The 25,471-nt window shown below is 37.4% G+C and overlaps 1 protein-coding gene across 1 annotated transcript in view; it reads right to left on the reverse strand.

Moving 5' to 3' along the window:
• FAM171B (family with sequence similarity 171 member B) overlaps positions 1 to 25,177 on the reverse strand; it is a 59,228-nt gene extending 34,051 nt beyond the window's left edge. The window contains exon 1 of the mRNA XM_069469885.1: positions 24,946 to 25,177. Within this exon, the coding sequence (XP_069325986.1) occupies positions 24,946 to 25,177 (232 nt within the window). The remainder of the gene's footprint in view (positions 1 to 24,945) is intronic.
• Between the last annotated feature and the right edge of the window lie 294 nt (positions 25,178 to 25,471).

Genomic DNA, 25,471 nt, shown 5'->3' on the forward strand with positions numbered 1-25,471 from the left:
AAAAAAAAAAAAAAAAAATTGTTGATCTCAGAATCAAAGAATATGATACTATAAAGTAAACATTAACACACTGCCTTGATTGTAGTCAATGCTTTTAAGAAAAAAAAAAGAGTACTATTTTGACTGGTTCCACATCTTAATGCTAAAAAGAAATAATGTGACCAGCAATTGACTATCTAAAGTGAACAACATAATTGACAAAAATTTAGTAAATAAATCCTGTGTAGTACCTAAAACAGAAAAACATCAAGAGCCTGAGATTTGGGACCACAGTTCCCAAACTACACTTGAAGCTACTAAGGATGACACAACAAACTAACAGAGGTTCCAGAAGATATTTTAAATTTTCCATGCAAGCACACTGATACTAGCCTCTGTTGGACACTGCACAAATTTGAGTTTATAATTTCGACATTAGATTATACTACACTCAATTCAAAACATCACATCTTTGTGAAGCTGGGTTTTCAGTGGATGCTCTGACAGAAAGTAAATGCCGCATGAAAATGAACTGTGAGCAAGAAATAGGGGTGGCAATGTTCAATCTTCTTCCAAGTTTGGTGAAGCTGTACTGTGCCTAACAGGCACACATATTAATTAGCAAATATATATATATTATTTTTTCAAATGACTACTAAGTTGTTAGAAGTTGTTTTGGCCATTAAAAAATTACTGAGACACTTAGGGAACTGTGAACTAACAAAGTGTGGGAGCCTCTGTGTAGTTTTTACACTACATACTTTTATTAAGTACCTACTATATGCAAGATCTATACCGGTCACAGAGAGGCACAAAGAAATTAGTTGTCTTCAATATATACAAGAAAGAGCTAGTTGGAGAGAGTGAAAGTACCAAGAAAAGTACAGATAAAATGGGCATTCACAGGTATAATTAAATTATCCTAATGTTAAGGAAGAAATCAGGCAATATGAACTCTTAGTGTACATCTTTCTAAAAGGTGCCTGTTTACTTTATTGCCTTAGTAAGAACATTCTAGAAAACATACTTTTTCTTTGAAAAAAAATTTACTATTATAAATACAGGCCTACTTATTTTCTGAATGTATGGCTGATTGCTTGAGTAAATAAATGAAATCTTAAATGAGAATTTTATAAACCTCTAGATTATAAATTTTCATAATGTGTTATTATCGTTAATCTTTTCTAGAATGCTTAACTCTCTTGGCCTAGAACAGCAGTTCTCAACCCTGGCTACACAATAGACTTACCTAGGGAACTTTCGCTACGTTCCCAGGCCCCACCCCAGTCCAATTAAGTCAGAAAAACTGCAGATGGGATCCAGGGAATTGTATTTTTAAGAGGTCCCAGATGAGTATAGTGCACCACCAACATTGAGAACCACTGACCTAGGATGATAAACAGATGTATCCTGAGGGGGTAGAGATGAGATCCAAAGCCATCCTCTTCAGTTCATATTTAATTGTTCTGTTTCTTTTAATAGAACAAGAAGAATTGAAACTGCTTATATTTGATACTGTAGATATTCCATGGCTTGGCCTGTGGTCCCTCTGCTGCAAACCACTAAAGGCATGAGCAGCCCAGAGAATCAGAGATGTGGGATACTGACAAAAATGAAAGCTGACCTTTGTAGCCACTATATCTACTGATAGCTATTGTTACTTATTTTTTCAAACATATCACTGATATCTGCCATGTCTAGTAATTTATTTATGTGCCCTTCCCATATGGAAAATACTTGGGTTTAACTCAGGGTTTGGGTAGACTCAATACTTTTAGTTTTCTTTTTTACATGATCTACACAGAATATTTGGAAAATATAGAAAAATACAGAGGAAAGTAATAACATTTCCTAATCCCATTTCTCAGAGGTAACTTAGTTTCCATCTAGTACTTTTAAAAGCATACTGACAAAAATAGAGCTACAAAAATAAGATATTGTATATTTGTGATTACTTGTGTCTATGTTTATGAAGTAAGGTGTGAAAGAAACTCACAAAATTATTAATATTGACCATATCAATAGGTTCTTGGGGGAATACCATGTGATTTGCTACAATGTATGGTATGACCTACTACAGTAAGCATGTATTACAGGTAGGAAGGAAAAAAAAGCCAATAAATAATGTTACGTGCTATGTTTTTCAGTTAAGATTATATTATAAACATGCATCTATGGTACTAGATATTTTTTAATTACCTTGTTTCATTATTGAAGAAAATTCTATCGGTTATTTAATGATTCTCCTATTACTATATGTTTAGTCATTTCTATTTGTTCATATTTGCAAATGATGCTTTAATTAAAATCCCTGTACATATATCTTTGTCTGAATTTTCAACTATTTCCTGAGGAGGAGAAATATTAACAGGTCACAGGTATGAACTGTTGAAAGATTCCTGATATGTACTGCTAAACTGTTTCCCAGAATGCAATAGCAATTTACATGTAAACAGGAGAGTATTCCTATTTTATTTTACTACGTAGAGTCAATGTATCAATGTGACTGCTCCTGTCTCCCCAGGGAGTTACCAAAAAGGGAATGTTCAGTAAACCTTTGAAATCATTCTATTTTCCTTTAACTTACCTTTCATTCCCAACATTGTTAGTTGTTTCACTTTAGTTTTTTCCTCACAACACCCTCTTGACAGGTTGAAAGAACGAGCCTCTTATGAAGAAAATTAAATACACAAACAATAGCTTGGCAAAGAGCAACAGGTACTATTTTGTTGTTTGGGGATTCCACTGGTACACTCACATACTTTATTCACAGTCAAATAAAGTGGAAAGGACTTAATAAAACATCCATTTACCCATTTACGGAAGGCTTTCTCTCCTTGTTTTATCTACATGCAAAGTATGTTTAAATCAATAAAGAAAATAATGGAACCTACTTAGAAATTGCCAGACACATGCTTCAGCATGTCTCTGAAAGGGTTTGAAACCCACTGTTAGCATTTCATTTAAGCAGATGAGACACACCGTGTGGAGAGAGTGGTTAGATTTAAACAGAATGAGGCCCAGCATTTTCTCCAGTGTTTCTCTGGCACCTTAGTAAATTGTAGCATTTTCCCTGTAATTCAACATCTGAAAGGAATACTGACCAGAAAATAGAAATTCAGGTGCTATGAGAACACTGAACGCCTAAAGCATTAGCGCAGTATGAATACCATAGCATTAAGCATTAGCAGATAGCCACTATTTTGCCAGGCCTGGAAATTTTAAGCAATTAATTCATTTTTTTCAGTGAAAAATATTGGAAGAGCTTAAAAGACAAAGCAGAAATGACACAATGGATATGCAGTATACATTCTGTATGAAAGAAAAGTCCATAGGTAGCATCTCAGTATTTTCAAAAAGGATACCAATATCGATTAAATTTGCTCCAGTAAACATTTATTGAATACTGACCAGGCATTAAGTCAAAGTGCCAGGTCCAGTAGCAGCATATGCCATAACAGCTTCTACTTATTCAACACCTCCTTTGTGTTAGTTAAGTTTGTATGTATGTTATTCTATTTAACATTCCCCAATTTCAAGCCTGAAGTAGTTCAAAATCTAGTGGGAAATGCATACAAAATGATACAAACTATTATCGACATACGAAACATGAAAATATGAATCCTAAATGAGGGAATATGGAATATTTTCAAGTGGGAATTAATTGAGACTGAAATTGAAAGAGTAGATAAACTTTAAAATCTAGAGCTGCAGCAAGGACACATCAGGAAGAGAAAATAGCATGAGAAAGGGCATTAAGGTTTAAAAAAAAAGGTAAATAAATTCACATTAAGGGAATGACAGTTGTAGCAAGAAAGAAAAAAAAAAGAATCTGGGAACAATGGAGGTGACGAGATTTCATTCCACCGCCAATGTAATGAACGTCGAGCAGTGTGTGACAAGACTGTTTTGGCAGAGAAAGACCTCTCCGGGAGCAATTTGTAAAATGGGACTGTATAGTGAGAAACTAGGCTACTGAAATGGTTTAGGATCAAGTAAAAAAAAAAGTCAAAATTAGAGTACAAACAGTGACAAAGAAGGCTCAGAAGCAAAAACATTTAGGATCTGGCAATTGACACGATATTGAGATTAGAGGAAAATTTAAATGACACTGAGATTTCTGAGTTTCAACAACTATGAGAGTAGAGATAATTTTCATTTTTTTAACAATCATTTATTGAGCACCTAACAACTGTCAATCAAGGTGATAGGTCCTGGCGGTCAGCCAAACATAACAAAAACAGGAATAGTCCCTACTCTGGACTAGAAAGCCTAGTAGGAGGCCCGAGACAAATCAAAAGGCCGTTTCAACCGAGTGCAATGAGAGCGTGCTTCAAGAAGTCAAGTGCTCTAGAAACACATAGCAGAACACAAAGCCAGACCTGGAATGTCCAGAATGGTTCCTGATAGAAATGAAAGCTGACACCAGAAAGTCTCTCCTCACCTTAACAAGCTTTCCAGACAGAAAGAATTCTAGGCAGAGTGAGCAAGGATACTGAGGCCTAAGACAGCAGGGGGCAGGAACTGCAGACAGGACAGCCTGCCCAGGGCATGGAATGGAAGGGAGAAGGAGACAGAGAGGTAGGAGCGGCATCTGAACAGAAGCACCCGTGCAGTACACTCACTTATCGTCCTCCTGGAAAGAAACACGTATGAGCTTTCAAAGCCTGCCCATCCTGGTGACTCCGTGATACAACTCCATTTAAAAGCTCTCTCCTCTTTATACCAGAGCAGTAATTCTTTAATCTTTAATCCCTTTGAGAATCTGATTTATTTATGGATCTCTCCTCACTCTCACCCCAACAAAAAAAATGCATGAACTCACAAATACACAAAAATTTTGCATGCAATTTCACTGGGCTCAGAGATTCACATAAGCTAAGGTTCTAAATATTGCATCATGTTCCCTGTTTCACATTTTTTAAAACAAGAATGACTGTTTTAACTACCACTGCTAATTTCAAAAATGTGTTCTGACTTCATGGGTGAGGATTGGCCATTTTCCCAGAAAGGCTATGCAGTCTACCGTAAGAGCCAAACAGCCAGGGTTCTAACCCCAGCTCCATCTCTCACTACCCATGTCATCACGGCAAAGTACACTGCCTGTCTGCCTGAACTGCATCCACGAAATGAGGGCAACACCAGCCCCTGACTAACAGATACACCTCATAGGGTTATCACAGGATTACATAAAATAGTATAATCAACATGATTAGAATAGCACCTGGCCCTGAAGTATTACTAGAAAAATAAATGGCAATGCATCAAAAAAAAAAAACTCTCAGAAAAGGAAAATAGAAGAGGAAAAATATTTAAAAATATTAGGCACTTATCTATAACCAGGAAAATGCAAACTGTACAAGTACTTTTGAGTTGGACAGACCTAGATATGTTGAAAATGTAAATACCATATAACTGAGCAATTCCATTTCTTTGTATGAACTCTACAAAAATTCTTATGCACATCTAAAATGAGATACCTAATAGATTGGTCATTGCACCCTATATAATAGAAGAACAAAAGATGAAACCTAATTGCCTGTCAGTGGTTTATTTATACAATGGAATATTATGCCAGCAATTAAAATGAATTAATGAGATATCAATGTATCAACAAGGGCAGTCCCCCAAACATGATGTTGAGTGAAAAATATCAAACTGCAAAAGGATATGTATAATATGTATGTACATTTCTTACAGTTTTTAAAACAGAAAATGATCAGCACCAATTTCAAGACAGTGATTAATTCTGGGTAAGGAAGGAAAAGGGATGAAAGTGGGGCTTGAGTCTATCTTTAATTTTTATTTCTTAAAAATGAGGGAGAGAGGAATAGGAAGCAAATATTACAAAAAGCTAATATTTGATTAATGTCAGTGATGAGTACATGGGTGTCCACGACATATGGACTATATTTCTGTAAGTTTGGAATCTTTCGCAATTAAAATTAAAAAATTTAATAAAAACAGAATAGAACTCATTACTACAGTAAGTATGTGAGGAAATATAAAAATACAAACCAAAATCTTGGTTTCTATTTCCTGCCTTAAGTTCTAACAGCCAGCCTTCCATTTAGACACAAACAGCAAAAAAAAATTCTCCTTATTCCTTGCCAGCCACTTCCTTTTATGTAGGTTCTAAGACTGTGGTGATCAAAAAACGATAATTAAGCAGAAAACAGTTGGGAAATCAGTCCCTTTATAATTGAAACTTTGTCTCTCCTTCCCTCATGTTCCCATGGCACTTTGAAATGCTAATTGAGCATATCATGACATCTTGCCTTACATTTATATATATCTATGCCCTCTCTGCCTATAAATGTTAAGTATTAATACCTTGAGAGCGAAAAACTCACTCTTCAAAGTCCCTTCAAAAAGCCAGAGAGATTGTGTACATAATAAATGTTTATCTGCACTTGCTGTATTGAATTTGAGTGTTGTATTCTATGTCCATTTCTCTGTTTGACTGTTTGAATAATTTTCCATCTACTAAGTATATCAGTATATCATTTTTAATTATTGGACATTATAGACTTTAAGAAATTCCACCTCTAACATAAATTTTTCTAATTCTTTCTCTTATGACAAAGCCTGAGAGAGTAACACCAACTGCTTTAGGTTAAGAACTGACCAACAGAGTTCAAATCCTTTATCTAGTTGGCCATCAATTTAGACACAGCTGCCTTACTAGCCTTTGCCACACTTGTCAGTCAATTCCACCTAACCAATCAAGAAGGAAACATTCATCCATCGATCTAACTATTCAGGAAGCTATTACTGTGACTAACCCAAGTCCAGGATTTATGCGGCCTTCCTGCCATTTGCCAGACTCTGGAAGTATAGAGCAAAAAAAATATCAGTTTAATATGGCAGAATCCTTTGTTTTCAGTTCCATCCAAAGTACACTAAAAGTAATTCCTAAATAATGCTCTCGTTTATTTTCATCCTACCAACTTTCTGAAACTTCACCTGATTTATTACTTTAATTTGGACACAACTCATATCAAACTAGGAAGTTATAAATAAACTTCCATAAAAAGTTGTTTTATCTGTGAATATTGTTAACATTAGAAAATTTTTAACTATTTAGACGCAACTGCCATAGCAATTTGAGAATTTAACCAGCCTCAAATTTCACAGAACACAATCTTCTAAATCCAATCAATGGATTAATCAATCAGCTACCTCCATTAGGATGTTAATGCCCTTCTGTTGTGGAGTAGTAACTGCAATACTAGAGAGAAACATGATTTACTATTCCTTTGAGGTAAATATTCAAAAAAAATAATAAAGATTTCATCTGCTCTGCAGCAGAATTCTTTTCTCAAGAGAGTATTCCAAGATACACCATTTTAATGGACAAATGATACTACCCAACAGAATGCCAAGGCTAGCAAAGAAAAAAGAAGAGACCTATAAAACATTCTTGTTTTTCCCATAAAAAGAAACACTATCTTTTCAATAAAAAGTTTTCCAAAGGACCACAGCCAGTATTTGTTGGCTTATTTGTATGCTGAGAATATTCTAGCTCATGTTAAGATTTCCTGAACAGAAAAAAAGAATAATGAAAACTACTGTTTGAATTCAGCCTTTAAGAACCAATTTATCTTCCCAGCAAAACAAAAGGAATCAATATAGTAGTGAAAACTTGAAGCTCACAGATGAATACCTCATTGATTTTTGGCTTTCAAATATATTTTTCTTATTTGCTTGTTTTAGGTAATGTTCCAAAAACAATGTTCTTTCTAGGCTGTCTTAAAAGAAAAACACTAATTTAATTCCACAATAGGCTTTAATGGCACTTACTATAGAACCATATGCACTTTCAGAGTGAATTCACAGTAAGTGCAGTAAAACAATGAAAACAAATCCAGTCTCACATACTAGAAACGTGTGTTACCTTTTCTACCTATTCAACCCTTACTAACATAATATTATAGAATATAAATCAATAAAATATTCATACTTCAGAAATATTTAATTTACTAAAAACCATCTCTAATAATAATTGATAAATATCAATGCTAGGTATTTTATACACATCAACTTTAATGCTTACAATAATTCTGCAAGGTAAATATTATTCTATCTCAGAGAAAGTTTAATTAGTTGGCCCAACAACATCCCTCAGAAGGGGTAGAACAGACTTAGAACTCCAGTTGCCCTCACTCTGAAGCCCCTGCTCTAGCCACTGACCCATGAGGCCCTGGCACGAGTCTTCTGCTGGTTCCATCAACCACAGAACCCCGACCATGCTGAGCCCTGCCTCCCTGTGCACCCCCGGCCCAGGACCCTTTCACCTCACCCTCTCCAGAGCAGCCACTTGGGACTTCTCACAAGTCTCAAATTCACCCAGGTCTTTCCTGTCCAACCTCACAACCATGAACTGATATTTAGCTAATCACCCAGTGCCAAGAAAATAGTTTAATGACTGCCCCCATTTGTTATGCTTTCTGTGGCAAAGAAAACTTTTATTTAATAATTATTGCAGACTGATTAATTAAATGTACTTGTTTGTAAGGTAAATTTAGAAATGTGTCTTTATAAGTCAGAGGCCTTTGGGCAGTATTTTAAGGATAAAAAAAAAATTCTTGTTTAGAAAAGAGAATCCCAAGGACATCTAAATCAGTACTGTGAAGTGAGGGAAAAAATAAAGGTGAGAAAGAGGAGGGGAGCAGGAGTGAGAAGGCATGAGGTTATCATCATGGGCCAAAAAGTGACAAAACTAGGTGCTAATAAGAGACAAAAAATAAAGGTAGAAATAAAAAGAAACAAAAATATAGAACAAGGGAAGAAAATGACTCTTAAAAGGTAGTCCAGGTTTACGAATTGTACTTTGGTATATTAATATCATGATTGACTGACAGTCCTCAATCTCAAAGCCTCTTATAGTATTATTCAATTCATCATCTTCCAATTCATTTTAAACCACCAGCATTTGCCCCAAACTCACAAATCTGAGAATAAACACTTTTTAATTAAAAAGAATTTTGGAGAGACATACCTAGTATGTGTCTGGCATGAAGATATAGCAGAAGACCAAAGAGCTACTGTTCATGGGCCTTATTCTACCAAGGAGACAGACAACTAGCAGTTAATCCCACTGAAACATACTTTGGGACATGCTATGGGTACAAAGAAAAAGGTGCGATGAGAGATTATGTCACATAGTGATGCACTTAGATAATTAAATACTATATTATACTTTAAAACTACAACAAAAGTAGCAAAATAAGGAATATAATAATAAGCAAATTCTGTTTAAATTAGCCTGAACATTTTGTAAATAAATACATAAATAACAAAAGGTACTTAATTCCTTAGATATTTCCCTTTATATATATGTATAAAAAACATATTATATATAACATGATTATATATATAATCATAACATATTATGAATCAACATGCTTTTATTGAGCACTTATTGAGTACTAGGCATTCTGAGACATAAAATGGGTAAATAAATATATCTATGCCCTGAAGGAATTCAGAAGTTCAAAAGGGAAATACACCAGAAACAACTAGACTAATTTAAAAACATATTATCAAGTATTGAATCACCAAATAAAGATTATAAGTGATCGAGCAAGAGAAAGATAATCACAGACTGGAAAAGCTTCATGGAGAAAGAAGAGCTAAGTAGGTTTCTGCTGGAGTTTGGGATATGAAAGAGGTAGGGTAGGGTCAATGGGATGGAAAAGTATCAACAGATTTAAAATTTGCTTGGAGTTAGGACTTAGTATAAGAAATAACCTGTAGAGCTGGTTAAGACTTTTTGGTTGAAAGTTATAGAAATCCAACCAGAATTTGCTGAGGCGACAACAGAGGTTATCAAGCCATGGAATACAAAGAAACGTTGTGCAAGCCAGCCAGGGGATGGCGATTATCCCGCCGGATCTCAGGAATGACTGGAAGCAAGAACTCCATTTCTGTGTACTGGCTTCTTCCTTTCCATTCACGGCCTGGCTGGCTTTCTCCACGTCGTGGGGATCGTGGAAATGACACACTGACGACAACTCCCAGCTTTCGTATCTTTACCATTTCCACCATCAAGTATGGATGGATGAGGGTGTAATAATCAGAGAAAGAGGAGAAGAGGTACCAGACACCCAATTCTATATACATTCACCATAAAAGTTATAGGTAAAGGCACAGTTGGCCAATGGGAAATGATCCTAGATTGGTAGGAAATGACCAAAGAACAAAAATACTAATAAATCAAAAGACTGGCTGAGAGTAACTAAAATGCCACATTCATTAGACATACAGTCTTGGCTGGGCTTGGTAGCTCACTCCTGCAGTCCGAGCTCTTTGGGAGGCTGAGGTGAAAGGATCACTTGAGGCTAAGAGTTCAAGACCAGCCTGGGCAACAGCTCCGTCTTTACAAAAAAATAAAAAATAAATTAGCTGGGCATGGTGGCATGTGCTTGTAGTCCCAGCTACTCAGGAGGTTGAGGCAAGAAGATCGCTTGAGCCCAGGAGTTTGAGGTTGCAGTGAGCTATGGTGATGCCACTGCATACTATCTCAGGCAACAGAATCGGACCCTATCTCAAAAAACCAAAACCAAAAAAAACACAGAATCTTATCTAAATAAGACTAGTCGATATATAAATGTTATTTGTACAAATGTAACAAGCCTATCAAAGTAAACCTTCTCAAGGATTTGCCACAGTCTATAAGATTCATTCATTACTTGAAGTTCTATATTTCTTCGTTACTGATATTTTATATAGATCATTTAAAAGTTTTTAATAATTGTTTTGCCACTTTAAAAAAGTATTACTTGTCCATTGAAAGTTACCCAGATCTTAAAAGAGCCATGCTGAAGCTTTTAGGGATGAAAATTCAGGATGTATACAACTAAGTTTCAGTTAGTTTTACAATATTTTTTTTTGTGTGTGTGTGATGTGTCTAGAAAGATAGTAACAGAGAAAGCAAATATGACAAAATTTTAGCAACTGTTTTATCTTGGTGAAGGTACATGGATATTCATTACTCAATTTCAATCTTTCAGTATATCATTAATACAAAGTATTCATTATAAACAGTAGGAGATAGAAGTCTGAAAGAGATTTCAAATTCTAATGACAATATAATGAAAGCTTAGGAAAGAAAGCAGTGTTTCAGGAAGATGCATTCAGCAAGGGTATGGTTTGAGTTAGAGGGAATAAAACAGGAGATTACTGTAATGATCCAAACAGATGGTATTGGGGCCTGGACAGGGAAAGTGGCCGTAAAAATAAACCCACAGAAACAGACACTAAAAACACCACGATCAGATACAATTGATCAAGATTTCAGGCCCTCCAGGTTGGATGACTAGAGAAATGATGGAAATATTTAACAGATAAGATGGAAAGGGTAGGCAGATCTGTTGGGTTAAGACAGTGTCTTTCATTGAATAGACTTATACATTGTCTCTTCCATATTAATACACTGAATTCACACTCTGAATGGTGGAATATGTGGTATAATCTCCCCCTCAGTCTCTGAAAGCCCCAAAAAACAACATACCACACAGTACCCTGAGAACACTGGGCTTGCGCCCGAGGGAGAACAGCACAGTCAGCCCATATGCTTCCCCTGTTCAGCCACCTGTTTCAGTGTCTCGGTTCCCTCAGCCTGGAAGATTTACAGAATTTCAGGGATTTAAAAAAATGCAGAAACTGCGTGACAGAGTGCTTTATACGGTGAGAGCAAACTTTGATTGTATCCTCAAAAATACATCAATGTATGAAGTACACAGGATACCCTTTCCTCTGCTTTGTTAATTTCCAGTTAAGTGGCCTCCTGCTCTGAGTACATCTCTAGGCTAACCTGAAAGGAGAAAACTTCATGAATGCATAAAAATTCCTAATATTTATTAGTTTTCATGAACATTAAAATTTTAACAGAACACCAGGCAACTGATAATGTGCAATTATATTTTTTAAAAGTCCTCCATTCAGATATTACAACCATAATAATTAACAGAATGTATTTTAAATCATTCACTGCTTTGTGGTGAGATGTAAAAATGAAACTGGAGGTCACTGACAGGGAAAGAAGAGAAGTTGTTTCCACGATAGACTGGGGAAATGGCCAGCAAGCTGGCACACATGGGAAACAGAGAGGTTATAGGAGACATCAAGACACAACTGGTCTGTGTTGTGTTCATGTTGAGGACCGATAAGAAAACAGCACAATTTGGTCAAGGTGGTAACACTCTCACTGTTTTCATGGTGGGGAAAATACTTCAACCATATATCAATGTAAAGGCAAAAAGTACCAATTGCTAGCTCATACTAGATCTCAATAACTTAATAGAAATGGGGCTTACTTCTGAATTCTGAATTCAATCCTCTTATTTAAGAAAGAAGAACGCATTATCAGTCTGTTTTCTTCAAGAAATGTGGGCACTATTGGAAGAAGCTACATTTTTTTTTTCTTTTCTAACATGGAATGACAAGCCATAAAAGTAAGAAATAAAAAGAATTCTAGTGAATACTAAAGATAAAAGGGAGCAGAATTATTATTATGTCAAACTAATAAATTATTATTTCAGAAAGAAGTAGAAAAAATAGATCTAAATCAAAAGTAAAAAATAAATTATTACTTCCTTTTCCTGCCTTTCAAAATAATTTTGAAACTCACTTTAAGTGTGTTTTCTACTAGGAAACTCAGGCCAAATTACTTTCCCCCAAACCTGTTTTCCACAGTATCCTATACATTCCTCTAATATACTTATCACACTCTATTATTATTTGTGGTTTCTTTATCTATGTCCCTAATGGGTATTCTCCGCAAGCAATGACAATGTATTTTATTTCTATATATTTGTTACCATGCATGGTACCTGGCAAATAATAGAGACTCAATGACTTTTGTTTAAAAAGAAAAAAATTAGAGAGATCAGTCACTACAGGAATCCTGTATGTTATCACCAGCTCATATATAAACTAGCATATGCTGTGTTGAACTTGAGTAAATACCAATTTCTCTTCCTGTGTATTTTTTTTTCCAAAGCAGGCATTGCTTTTGACCCAAAACCTGTATACTTTGGCCACTTCACTCTTAAAGTTCTACAGCTTTTTCCTATATAAGACCTTTTTCATATATACACTGTCTTGAAAAACCAGCTCAAGCATGGAGATGAAAGAAGATATTCAATTACCCAAATATTTATCTATACTAAGGCATTCATTTGTTCATTCCATAAATATTTATATAGGGAGAGAGTCCCAAGCAAAGCAATTATTGTACCTGGCCTGATCTGGCTTCCAATCTAGAGGAAAAAAAAAAATATGGAAATGTAGAACAGGTGCCCAGCCACAGATTAATTACAGACCTTGCAAGTAGGAGGAGCTTCTGAGAGCACACCACAGAGGAACCTAGCTCAGCCTAAAAAGTCAAAGAAAAACCTTTTTTTAAAAAAGAGGCACTGAAGCTAATATCTGAAGTTTCAATGCAATTAACCAGGTGAATGGGGTGTGCAGGGGTACGTGTAGCGGGGTGTGTGTTAGACGGGGCCAGTGTTGCAGGCAGAGAAACCGCCTGTGTCAAGGCCCCAAGGCACAAAACCTGTCACTCTGGAGATATGGAGAACGGAGCTCACTGATGAAGTGGGAGGGAAGCAGGAGCTGAGGCTGGAGTGGTAAATTATGCAAAGCCTTCAGGTCATGTTAAGACTTCTGACTTGATTCATATGTAATTGCAAGGCTAATCAGATTTGTACTTAAAAATAATCACTATGGGAGGGTGGCAGGATGACTCCTGTGGTTTCTCTGGGGAGTATGGATTTTAGAGCATCCAGAACGGACATAAGGAGGCCAGTTAATGTGCTCGCATGAACTGGAGCGTACAAGTGACCTGAGCTAGGGCAGAGGCAGTGAAGATGGAGGAAAATGAACAGATGAGAAACATTCAGGAGGCAGACTCCTAAATGGGGTTTGGTGATTGACTGGACGAAGGTAGGGCAGGTGGCCGGCACAATACCCATGACTGCCTCTCATTGGCTAGTGGAGCACTTTATTAGCTTTTATAATAACAACAATAAGGAATAAAATATTTATTCTAGATGGTGTGGTAGGAAATCAAAAGTCCAGTTTTAGATATGGATGATTAAAGTGAGATACCCTGTGTTATAGCTACATAAAAATGTCAAGATAATAGGTGGATACATTCAGGAGCAAGCTCGGGGAGTCTTAGCATAGAGATGGTATTTAAAGAAACTGGAATGCAGCCAGATATGGTGGCTCATGCCAGTAATCCCAGCACTTTGGGAGGCTGAGGTGGGAGGATCACTTGAGGCCAGCAGTTCAAGATCAGCCTGAGCAGCAAAGTGAGACCCCTATCTCCAAAAATGTAGAAAAATTAGCTGGGTGTGGTGATACACACCTGTAGGCTGAGGCAGGAGGATCACTTGAGCCCAGGTGTTGGAAGTTGCAGTGAGCTATGATGATGCCACTGAACTCTAGCCTGGGCAGCAGAGCAAGACCCTGTCTCAAAAAAAAAAAAAAAAAAAAAAGCAACTAATAAATGAGAGCAGCTCATAAGAAGGGAGACTGAGAAGAGAGTCAGAGAATGTTAAACAGAGAAATAAACTAGTTTTTTCAACTTTCATGTTTTAGAATATAAAGATATTTCAATGACCATATATTACAGTGTCAAACATTTTATGGTTGTAAATTAATATTTAAGTACAATTTTTCGATATAATTATTAGATAAAAAATTATTGAAGAGTTATAGACTTTATACTGTATTTTGGATTAAAAAAATATTTATAGGAAAGAAAAGGGAGTAAATTGGGTCTACATATTTTCACCCGCCCTTGTCAAACTTACCTCTAAGGTACTGGATCCATGATGGGCCCCACACACAGTCCCTGCATAGAGTCCTGATCTTTGGGCCAGCCTTTACATACAGGAAGTACAATGGCCACAATTGTACTTGGATTTATCAGGGGTGCCTATGTCTTTTTTCTTTCTTTCTTTTTTTTTTTTTTTTTTAGAGACAGGGCCTTGCTATATTGCCCAGGCTGGTCTCAAACTTCTGGTCTCAAGTGATACTCCTGCCTCGGTCTCCAGAGTAGCTGAAATTACATGCACAAGCCACCACACCTGACTATATCTTTTTTACCTTCAAGTCTGTGCCCTATGCTGTTCTCTGAAGCTGTAGCTTTCCAAGTCTCAACACATGCTATTATTTATCTTTGGAACATCAGAATGTGCTGAAATACAAATTTCTCCATTTGGATTTCCAAGTGAAAGAAAAATTCTGCAAAATAGAGCTAGTCCTCCAAGGAATCCTTCACTCTGCTATTCACTCTTCATGGCATCTGACTTTTCCAATGTAGTTGGTTATTAGTGAAACCAGGAGAGGTGTGAATCAAAAAAGTAAGAAAAATACGGATTTCATTGATTTTAGAGATGATATTAATTCCAAAAGCCTAGCACACCGTTGGTGATAAAAATAGCAAGTTAAATCACAGATTTAAATCACTGTAGGCTGAAATTACTATTTTGACCCCTAACCTGTTTATAGACCAAACATTAATATAATACTTGTCTCAGCAGTGGGAAAAGACTGAGGTTTTTATAAACGCCTTCTTTGGGAATTACTAACAATCAGGGTAGGCCTCCATCTGCCAAAATTGACTGAGGTTTATAATCAGGCCTTGAGGGATTAGATGACTAGAAAAGTCATCAGAGCCCATATTAAGATTATTAACTTAATCTCAGTGACCCTATCCTTCAGTGGAGTAGCCAAGAGCCAAGACACAAGGAGTTTCTGGGTTGACTGCCAAAGAATTCTGAACAGAGGGTTTTTTCAGGTATAAGGTATCCTGCCAGTTAGTTATATAATGAAACCGGGATATGAAACAATTCAAAATCATGCGATTTATCAAAAGATATTTATTACATTTTGGTAGCCATTCTACCAACAGAATGGAAAAACCAAAGGCTGAAAGAATTGACCAAGGTACGTGCATCCTAAGCAATCACTTCTTTTCAGGGTTAAAGCCTTCAGGCAGGATTGGTTATACTGCTGTCACACTTGCTAATTTTACCCATCAAAGTTCCACAATAACAAAAAACTCACATGTTAAGAAAACACAAAAATGTTATTTGAATCTAAATGTTAACTGAGTCTGAATGGTACCTTTGTTTTCTTACTGAGTCCACTAACAAAGGCAGAATTAACGATGGCAGGTTTTCTTAACCTTTTGGGGGTCAGGGATGCCTTTGAAAATCTCATAGACACACTGAACACTAGATAATTGCAGACTGTGTAATTAATTTCAGGGTTCTCATGAGCCCCCTACACCTTTCTGTGGGCTCCCTAGAACTCTGCATTAGAAGGTATAAGGGACAGTGAGTCACATATATGGGGGGAAGGAAGATTCACTACTTGTGAGCACTTTCCTTCTCCATGGACTATTGACTTGCCTGACTCTCTGCCCTCTCTCTTCTCTTGAACCTCCCAAGACTGCACTTTGAACACCTTTATGCCCTACATTTGCCAAGCTTTATTGGTTCACAGACTTCTTCCCTACTTGAAATACTATGGTACAGAAGCAATTTTAAAATGTACATTCTTTTGACTCCTCTGATTCACGAACTTGAATCAGTTGGCAGCGAAAGTTTTAAATTATGAACAAGTTCACTCTTCATATTTGCTATGAAGGAAGTCATCAAATCATCCTAAACTAACAGTTTTAACAGACTTTCAACTGCCAGGTGGTACCACAATTTAAGGATATGTTCTAGCTCCTGTCATATACTTTTCACACGTTGCCAGAGCAAAAGCATTTAAGAGAAGGTCATTCCTATCTCATTCTAGTTCCAAGAGCCTATGATTCCAAGAAGGCTTATTATAAAGTATAGAGCCTAGTACAACCTGTGATCACTTTTTTAAAAAAAGTTATTATAATTTTAATCAATATTAGATATTGCTTCATTGTAAACAGCAGTAGAAGATCAGATTAGTTGTTTCACAAATACTATAAAAATAATTTTTTCAAAAGATTATAATGAGAGTCAAATTCTGATTAATGTAAAGAAACTGAAATTTGGGTATTAAATCATAGCTTTTTTGCTAAAACCTCCAGAATAGCACAAATATATTGTAAAATATACCTTAGGAAGTACCTATTTTATGAAGAGAAATTGTCTTTAAATGCAAATATTTTACAGGTACTAGTTCATCTAAATATAAACAAGTAAATGGATTTTTTTAACTTCAGATGTCATTGAATTAATCAGAATTCCTGTCATGACACACCCTTATCATCACCCTAGGTATGGTTCATCTTATTTAAACAGTTAAATAAATTTTACTATGCTCATTATTCTTAGTGGCATTTTCCCCTTAGACAAAAAATGCTGTCTTGTCTTCCTCTATTTCACTCTTACAGTAAATGGGTATTTGCTTGGTAATCTTGTCTCAGTTACCTAGACATTTATAAACAAACTCTACCCATGCAAACTTGAAAGAACATTAACAGCATGTTTAAAGTTTTGAAGAAACATAACTATACTGAGCTGTATTTTGACATCTTCATTTCTACCCTTTCCCAAAATATATGGGAGCAGGCAAGCGTGGAATGGTCACAAAATCCAGTGAATCACAAGTCCAGGACATCTGCAATCTCTACTTAACTCCTAGTTTAGTTAACCCATTAGGAAAAACAAATCATCTATCTACCCATCCTGTTTCTGTTTGTGTCACATTCCTATTATGAAAAAGCAGAGGAGTAGGTGGTTGGGAATAAAACCAGGAACACTGTTTTTATTTTATTTTATAAAAGCCAACGGATATGTATGGAATTCTATAATGTCTCTATAACACTTCCTCCAGATATAAGTCAGGGACCTGACAGCATGAGCCTTGAGTTGAGGCTGGACATTCTATCAGCTTCCAACTGGTCAACTGGTCACCTAAAGCTCAGCTAGCATTTGGGTTCACAGATAAGAATTGCTATTGGCCAAGTAAGTGTTCTAAATTTCAGCAGAGCTAACAAGTGAATTAAAAATACATCAGATGTTTTTGTAATTGTTAACAAGGAAACAAAATAAATAAAATTTTTAGCAGGTGGATCGCTCAAGGTCAGGAGTTCGAGACCAGCCTGAGCAAGAGCGAGACCCCGTCTCTACTAAAAAATAGTAAGAAATTATCTGGCCAACTAAAATATATATAGAAAAAAAATTAGCCGGGCATGGTGGCACATGCCTGTAGTCCCAGCTACCCGGGAGGCTGAGGCAGTAGGATTGCTTAAGCCCAGGAGTTTGAGTTTGCTGTGAGCTAGGCTGACGCCACGGCACTCACTCTAGCCCGGGCAATAAAGCAAGACTCTGTCTCAAAAATAAATAAATAAAATAAAATAAAATAAAATTTTTAAAAATACACCATTTATAAATAGTATTTCTTTACTGAATAGGAACAAAAATGAAGTACAATAACTGATAATACTAGTGAATATTTAAATTTTACATTATTCTCTAACTTGTTATGATATAGAAATCTGCTTAAAGAAAAAAAGCACACTAAATAGAAATTGAAATCTCATTCATATATAAATAAAATTAATTTTAGATCTTAACTTCTGTGCAATACGTAGAACCTTAGTACAGAGAACTCTGGCATTATTAACTCAAGGTTTCAAGAGTTGTAATATATTACTGAGGCATTTTATAGTCTTGGTTCACTAGGTCACTGAGGCGTATTTGACACGTTAGTAATGATGGAAAGTGATTACCATTTCTTTGACACCCACTGCCCTACAGGAAATGGCACTAGGAATCACTCACTCATTTTAGGCCCAAATGAACTGGCCTTTATATTCACAGACATCATCAACAAGTATTTAAGAATACAGCCTAGTCATTAGGACATGAACGGTCATAACAGAAAAAAATTTAAAAGGCACAGAATCTGGTATGTCCTGGACATGTGTACTGTGCTGATGCAAAAGGCTAAAGAGACATCTCCAAACAGAATCTTCAGAACAAACAGAAGCTGTTTTCTTAAGCATATACAATCATGTGCCACTTACAACATTTCAGTGGACTGACCACATACTCAAGATACTGGTCCCATGAGATTATAATACTGTATTACTACTGTACCTTTTCTATGTTTAGATAAATAAACACTTACTATTCTGTGACAGTTACCTACAGAACAGTAACATGCTGTACAGGTTTGTAGCCTAGGAGCAATAGGCTCTACCACGTAGCCTAGGTATGTAGTAGGCTATACCATCTAGTTTTGTGTGAGTACACTCTACAATGTTCACACAACAACAAAATTACCTAATGATGCATTTCTCAGAATGTGTCCCTGTTGTTAAGTGATGCAAAATTGTATTTCATTATAACACATAGCTTTCATGGTTTTAGAATTTTCCAGGTAAGTACTCCAAAGCACAATTCTTACTAATAGCAGATGGAAAATATTGTATCTACTTCTGAGCTAAAGCAATTTGGACAAAAGGAAATTAAGAAACATTACACTAAGCCAAGTAAATGAATGACAACAATACTGCAGCTAACCTAGTCAGACAGAACATTGAAAGAGAATCAAGTTCAATATTTATATAGTTGGGGGAAGAGTTTTGTTTCAGAAAAATATTTGGTACAGTTTCTGTTCAGTCACATTAAGAACGCTGCAAAATCACCACTAAAACAAACTGGACTCAAAAGCAACACAATGGCATGTGTTTTTCAACCTGTAATCAACACCAAGAAATAATTCCTTTTGGTTACTAAAATCCTGGAAAGAAATCAGGATTACCCCATCTGGGAATATGGACTTTAAAGCATGAGTACTTTTAGATAGAACAATTTCTAATCCCATTTTTTCTATTGATTTTCAAATTCCTTGAACAGAAAAAAAGTAAATAAATGCTTTCATGGATGGGAGATTTAAATAGGGAATAAAACAGGAGTGGGAGGAAATAAGTGGTGAGATGTAGAGCAAAGGTACAATACTGTGGACATGTAAATGAGTAAGTCTAGAGATTTAAGGTACAACATAAGGTCTATAGTTATAATATTGCATTGTATACTGGAAATTTGCTAAGAGAGTAGATTTTTTTGGTGCTCTTACCACCAAAAAAAAAAGTAACTATGCAAGAGGATGGATATGCTAATTTATTTGACTAAAATAACTATTTCACTATGTATATCAAAACATTTAATAAACATAATAAAAATTTTTTAATAAAGTTTAGATCAAGTTATTTTAAGAACAAGTATATAGTAATACTCTATCAAATTTCATTATTTTTTAATCATTTTATTAAATGAGGTAGGTGTCACCTACATAGAATATGTAGAAAAATATTTTTTACACTTCAAAAGTATATCCGTTTGGCCCAGCTATTCCACTGATAGCCATTTATCCAAGAGATATGAAAACATGTCCACACAAAGATTTGTATAAGAACATAGCAGCTTCATTCATAATACCTAAAACTGGGAAAAAAAACCAAACACCCATCAACAGAAGAAGCGATAAATCGATCCGTGGTAATTCATAACGGAATACCACTCAGCAATAAAAAGGAATAAACTACTGAATGTGCTACAGCATGAATGAAATCAATGGAAATTACCCTAAGCTAAATAAGCTGGACACATGCTATACGATTCCATTTTGTGAAGTTCTAGAAAATTAGAAATCAACTTATGATGAAAACAATCAGAACAGCAGGTGTCATTAGGTGAGGGGCAGGGACTGCCTAGGAAGGGCATATGAGGGAGCTTTCTAGGGTGTCGTAAATGTTCTGTATCTTGACAGGGCAATGTTTATGTGGATATATCCATCCATTTGTCAAAACAGTACAGTTAAGGTATGTACATTTTACCTCAAAAAAAGAACTATAAAAAAAATGCCATGTAGTGGAAATGAGTAGAGGTATGGGTGAAACAACAATGGCAGGATTTGGACCCCTGTTAAAGCCGGGTGACAGGTATAGGCTTTATTACACTCTCCTGTTTACTTTCTATATATCTGACATTTTACAAAATAAAAAGTTTAAAAACATTTATCACTGAAATGTACAACCACAAATTTTTATACCATGAAAATATACCTCTCAGGAAGCTTTCTCTGTTATGCAAAAGACATTTCTAAAGATCCATGGAGGCCGGGCGCGGTGGCTCACACCTGTAATCCTAGCACTCTGGGAGGCCGAGGGTGGGCGGATCGTTTGAGCTCAGGAGTTCGAGACCAGCCTGAGCAAGAGCGAGACCCCATCTCTACTAAAAATAGAAAGAAATTATATGGACAGCTAAAAATATATATATAGAAAAAATTAGCCGGGCATGGTGGTGCATGCCTGTAGTCCCAGCTACTCGGGAGGCTGAGACAGGAGGATCGCTTGAGCTCAGGAGTTTGAGGTTGCTGTGAGCTAGGCTAACGCCACGGCACTCACTCTAGCCTGGGCAACAGAGTGAGACTCTGTCTCAAAAAAAAAAAAAAAAAAAAAAAAAAGATCCATGGAGACCCTGTGTCTCCGCTTCGCATGGAGAATTTAAAATGGAGCTCATTATTTTTCCCAGCTCCCCTCGCCCCCACCCCCAGCATACCTCCCATCAATGGGCCATCAGAGTGAATATGATGATACAGTTGTCTCAGCTACCACTGGCCCCCAAATTAATTCTCTGGTCCCTCAAATATTTATTTGTAGCAAATATTGGTGCTGAAGTCAGAGGTGCTGCATACACTGGAGAAAACAGCTGATTTGACAGATTTCAACCTTAGCCTTTCTCCATTCTCACTATTCTCTGAAGATGTTTTTGCAACTTACTGAGAAAATGGAAATATACTTTTAATCCTGATTTTTAAAAAATTTTACATTTTTTAACCTCATTTTCTTGTCTGTCAGCAATACAAAGAGACATAAATTTTAAGAATAATAAATCCAGAGAATACCAACCAAGGTCAATGGTCAATTTCTCGACTGCAGACTGACAACACTTAGTCACGTACTAGTCACTGAATGTGTTGTATTAGTTTTCTTAATTTTGCCTAAGAAAAGTTCTATGACTTGTCCAAAGAATCAGAAGAACTAAAAAGGAGCAAACAATGAACCTAGACTCAATTACAGCTATTTACGGTATAGTTATGTTAATACCCTCCTAGGTCATAAGAGTATAAGCGCACCTAGGTAAAGAATCTTCTAGACAGAACCTAATAAGTGGGCTCAAATACTGTTATGAATCAGTTTTCAACAGTCAGTGTAAGAAAAACACTGAAATCAGTTAAAAATTTAAGATCCAAAATTTACATACATTATAACCTTTACTTACAAATCTTCCTACATAACATTCCTTTATTTTTATACATCCTCTGCTAAATTCCAATGGAGAATTTCTCCAGTGGAGAATAGCAAACACTCAGAAAGTGAAAATGATCCTTGATGCCAGCACATTCATTCATTCATCCATCCAACAAGCAGTTGACTATTTATAGATACCAGGTGCTCTTCTAAGTACTAGACATATAGCATTGAACAAAATGAAGTCCATGCTTTCATAGAGCTTACTTTCTAACAAGGGGAAACAGGCTTATAAGAAGGGCTGAGGATAACAAGTACCATGGAGGAGAATGAATCAGGGTAAGGGCAAAAGGTCGTGCAAATTACTATTTAATATACCTGGTAAGGAAAAGCCTCTCGGTTATAGTGACATTTGAGCAAACCTGAAGAATGTGAGGTTCCAGAAGTCCAGACAGAGAAAATGGTCAGTGTGAAGGCCAGGCACCAGAGCCCCCTTGCAAACTGAAGCACCAGAGAGCCAGGCTCTAGGAGGTGGGAGAGGGGATAAAAGGATCTAGACCTCCGTAGGCCATTTTCAAGATCTGGGGCATCTAGTGAGAGAGATGGGAAGCCATTGGAGAACTGGGAGCAGAAATTATCTTATTTAATGTTTTTAAAAAGATCACTAGCTGTGTGAGAAGAATAGATCACAGCGGAGGGGGGGATGGGGGGGGTAAAGGTTGAAACAGGAAGTCCAGTTCAATGTAGAAATCACAATTAATTCAGAGGAGTATTTTAACTTCATTTGTTTTTAGGTTTTGTTTTGTTATAAGACTTGATATTCCAATAACTAAACCAGCAGGCAACTGAATGACTCTCTTGTTTGCCACTGGCTTAGGGGGTTAGAGTTTTTGAGGAACAAGAGCCCTCGTATGTTACTTTTTAGGCTCTAGTTTGATCTATTGCATAGCGGTTCCTTAACCTCAATTAATCTAATAGATAAATAAGACAAAAACTGCTAGTTTCCCAAACAATCATCCTTTTTAAAATATTCCCTCACAATTATCCAAAAACAAATATTTTAACTTGCATGCCATATACAAAAGGTTTCTATTATTATTGTAATTATTCATAACCCTCATCACAACATATATATATATCACAGTAGTCAAAACCCATTTAAAATTACTGAAAAATAAAATAAAAAATATATTGCAAACCATAAACCCCATCAACACTCTCCCAAACTTCTGTTTAGTAATTTGTGAAATCTCTCTTGTAATGAAGACACTCAGTCTCCTATCTTCAATTTCCTTAAGTTTAGTGAATAGCATGTGTAACAGCTGCCTCGCCCAAACCATGTTGTGATCACTTTCTGTTATTAAAAGCTAGGTAGGAGAACCACCACACAATGCAAACCTTTCAGGACTTTTAGCCACACCTCAGTGTTATTAATTGGTTTAAGAGGGTGTCAGAAACACATGCTTTCTTGTACACTTTGGTGATTGCATCCTATGCTCAGAGCACTCTGATAAATTAAATCATCCTGGCTGTGTCATGAATCGCAGCTGGCATGCCTGAGTACTGCTCTTCAATGATGAGCAAGCAATACAAAATAAGACGATGATTCCACTCTTTAAATCTCATTTTCAGCATCTTGTATAATCATACTAGGCAGAATTTTTTTTAAAAAAACAAATGTTATAATTCACTTTGGTTTCCCAAAACCTAAGCCCACATGCCAGTAAATTAATGGCTTTTTTTCTTTCCAAAGAGCAGACAGCATCTACACCCAGGAAGGGAACTGGGTTGGGAGGTAGGGAGAGGCTACTTAGATGGATAATCCAGCTCTTTGCTTACTGATGGTGCTAAATGGGGAGCGCGGCGGGGGGTGGGGGGGCCCAGAGAGGAACTGGGGAACTGTTAGATCCACATACACTACAGCCGTATGTCTTCACTTTCACTGAATGGCGTCAAGAATCTGTCTCATTTAAGTTCTTACTAACAAGTAAGATTTCCCTCTCTGGGGAGAGGCTTTTGCTATACTAAAATCACTGCAGACTTTATCTTTCTTATCTGTCGTCCCCCTATCTTTTTCCCTTTCCTTCAATTACAAACTATTTCATTTTGTTTTGCTTGGTCTTATTGTAATGAAGGCATTCTTTAAGATGAACCCTTAAACCCTTCCTGGGATAAGGAGAGAGAGAAATAATAAACAAGATTTCTTTCTCCATGGCTAAATTTAAATACAGCAGGCGAGGAGAAATGGTGAAAAGGGGTGTGTGGGTGTCTATGGCAAGATTTCTCGGTCTCTAGGAGAGAAAAGGATAGAGAACAAAATGCTAAAGGGATTTGAGGAGAGCGTGTGTGTGTGTGTGTGTGTGTGTACAGTCATTCCCAGGGCGGAGGGAAGAATTCAGGAAGAAGGGAAGGCTTAAAAAAAAAAAAAAAAGATAATCAATCCAGGCAGTCACCCAGCCCCAGCGCTCCCGACCCCTCTCCAACCCACTGCAGTGCTCCAGGATTCCCAGAAAGCTCATTACCAAAGGGCAGATTCCCGGCACCAGAGCAAGGGACCAAAGGCTGGGCAGGCAGCCTGGGGAGATCGGGAGGGACAGGGATGAGGATGGAGATGGCTAGGGAAGGGGCGAGGAAGCCAGCGAGGCCATATACGATCGCCTGCCGAGAAAGGGAGGCAGGGCCGGGCAGCCGGGACCTACCTGGAACAGCCAAGGTGGAGGATGCCCCAGGCACCTCCGGCCTTTCCTCCTCAGCCTCCTCCCGCTGCTTTTGCTGCTGCTGCTGCTGCTGCTGCTGCTGCTGTTGGATGAGGCTGAGGTCGGAGCGGCTCAGTTCGGCTCTGGCGGCCGCAGGGACCAGCCGCGCCTTCAGGAGCACGGCGGCCAGGCCGAGGAGCAGGGTGCAAGGGACGCGCCGGCAGAGCCTCGCCATGGCCGAGAGCCAGCGGGCCGCGGCGGCATATTGCGGGGCTCCGGGCGGCGGCGGGCGCCAGGGCTGCGGGCTCCCGGCAGCCCGCTCGCTCGCTCCCCCTCGCGCCGTCTGCCAAGCACACCCTCACCGGGAGGAGGAGGAAGGCCGGGAGGCGGAGGGGGCGGAGGAGGAGAGGCGGGGGGCAGTTTGCATCCTCGCGCACGTGACGCGCGGGGAGGAGCGAGCTGGGTGCCCGCCGCCCGGCGCCTCGCTGTCACTTGTCACCCGCGGCCCGGCTTCTCCGAGAGGACGCGG

The sequence above is a fragment of the Eulemur rufifrons genome, chromosome 1 (genome assembly GCF_041146395.1).
Source record: "Eulemur rufifrons isolate Redbay chromosome 1, OSU_ERuf_1, whole genome shotgun sequence".
Lineage (NCBI taxonomy): Eukaryota > Metazoa > Chordata > Mammalia > Primates > Lemuridae > Eulemur > Eulemur rufifrons.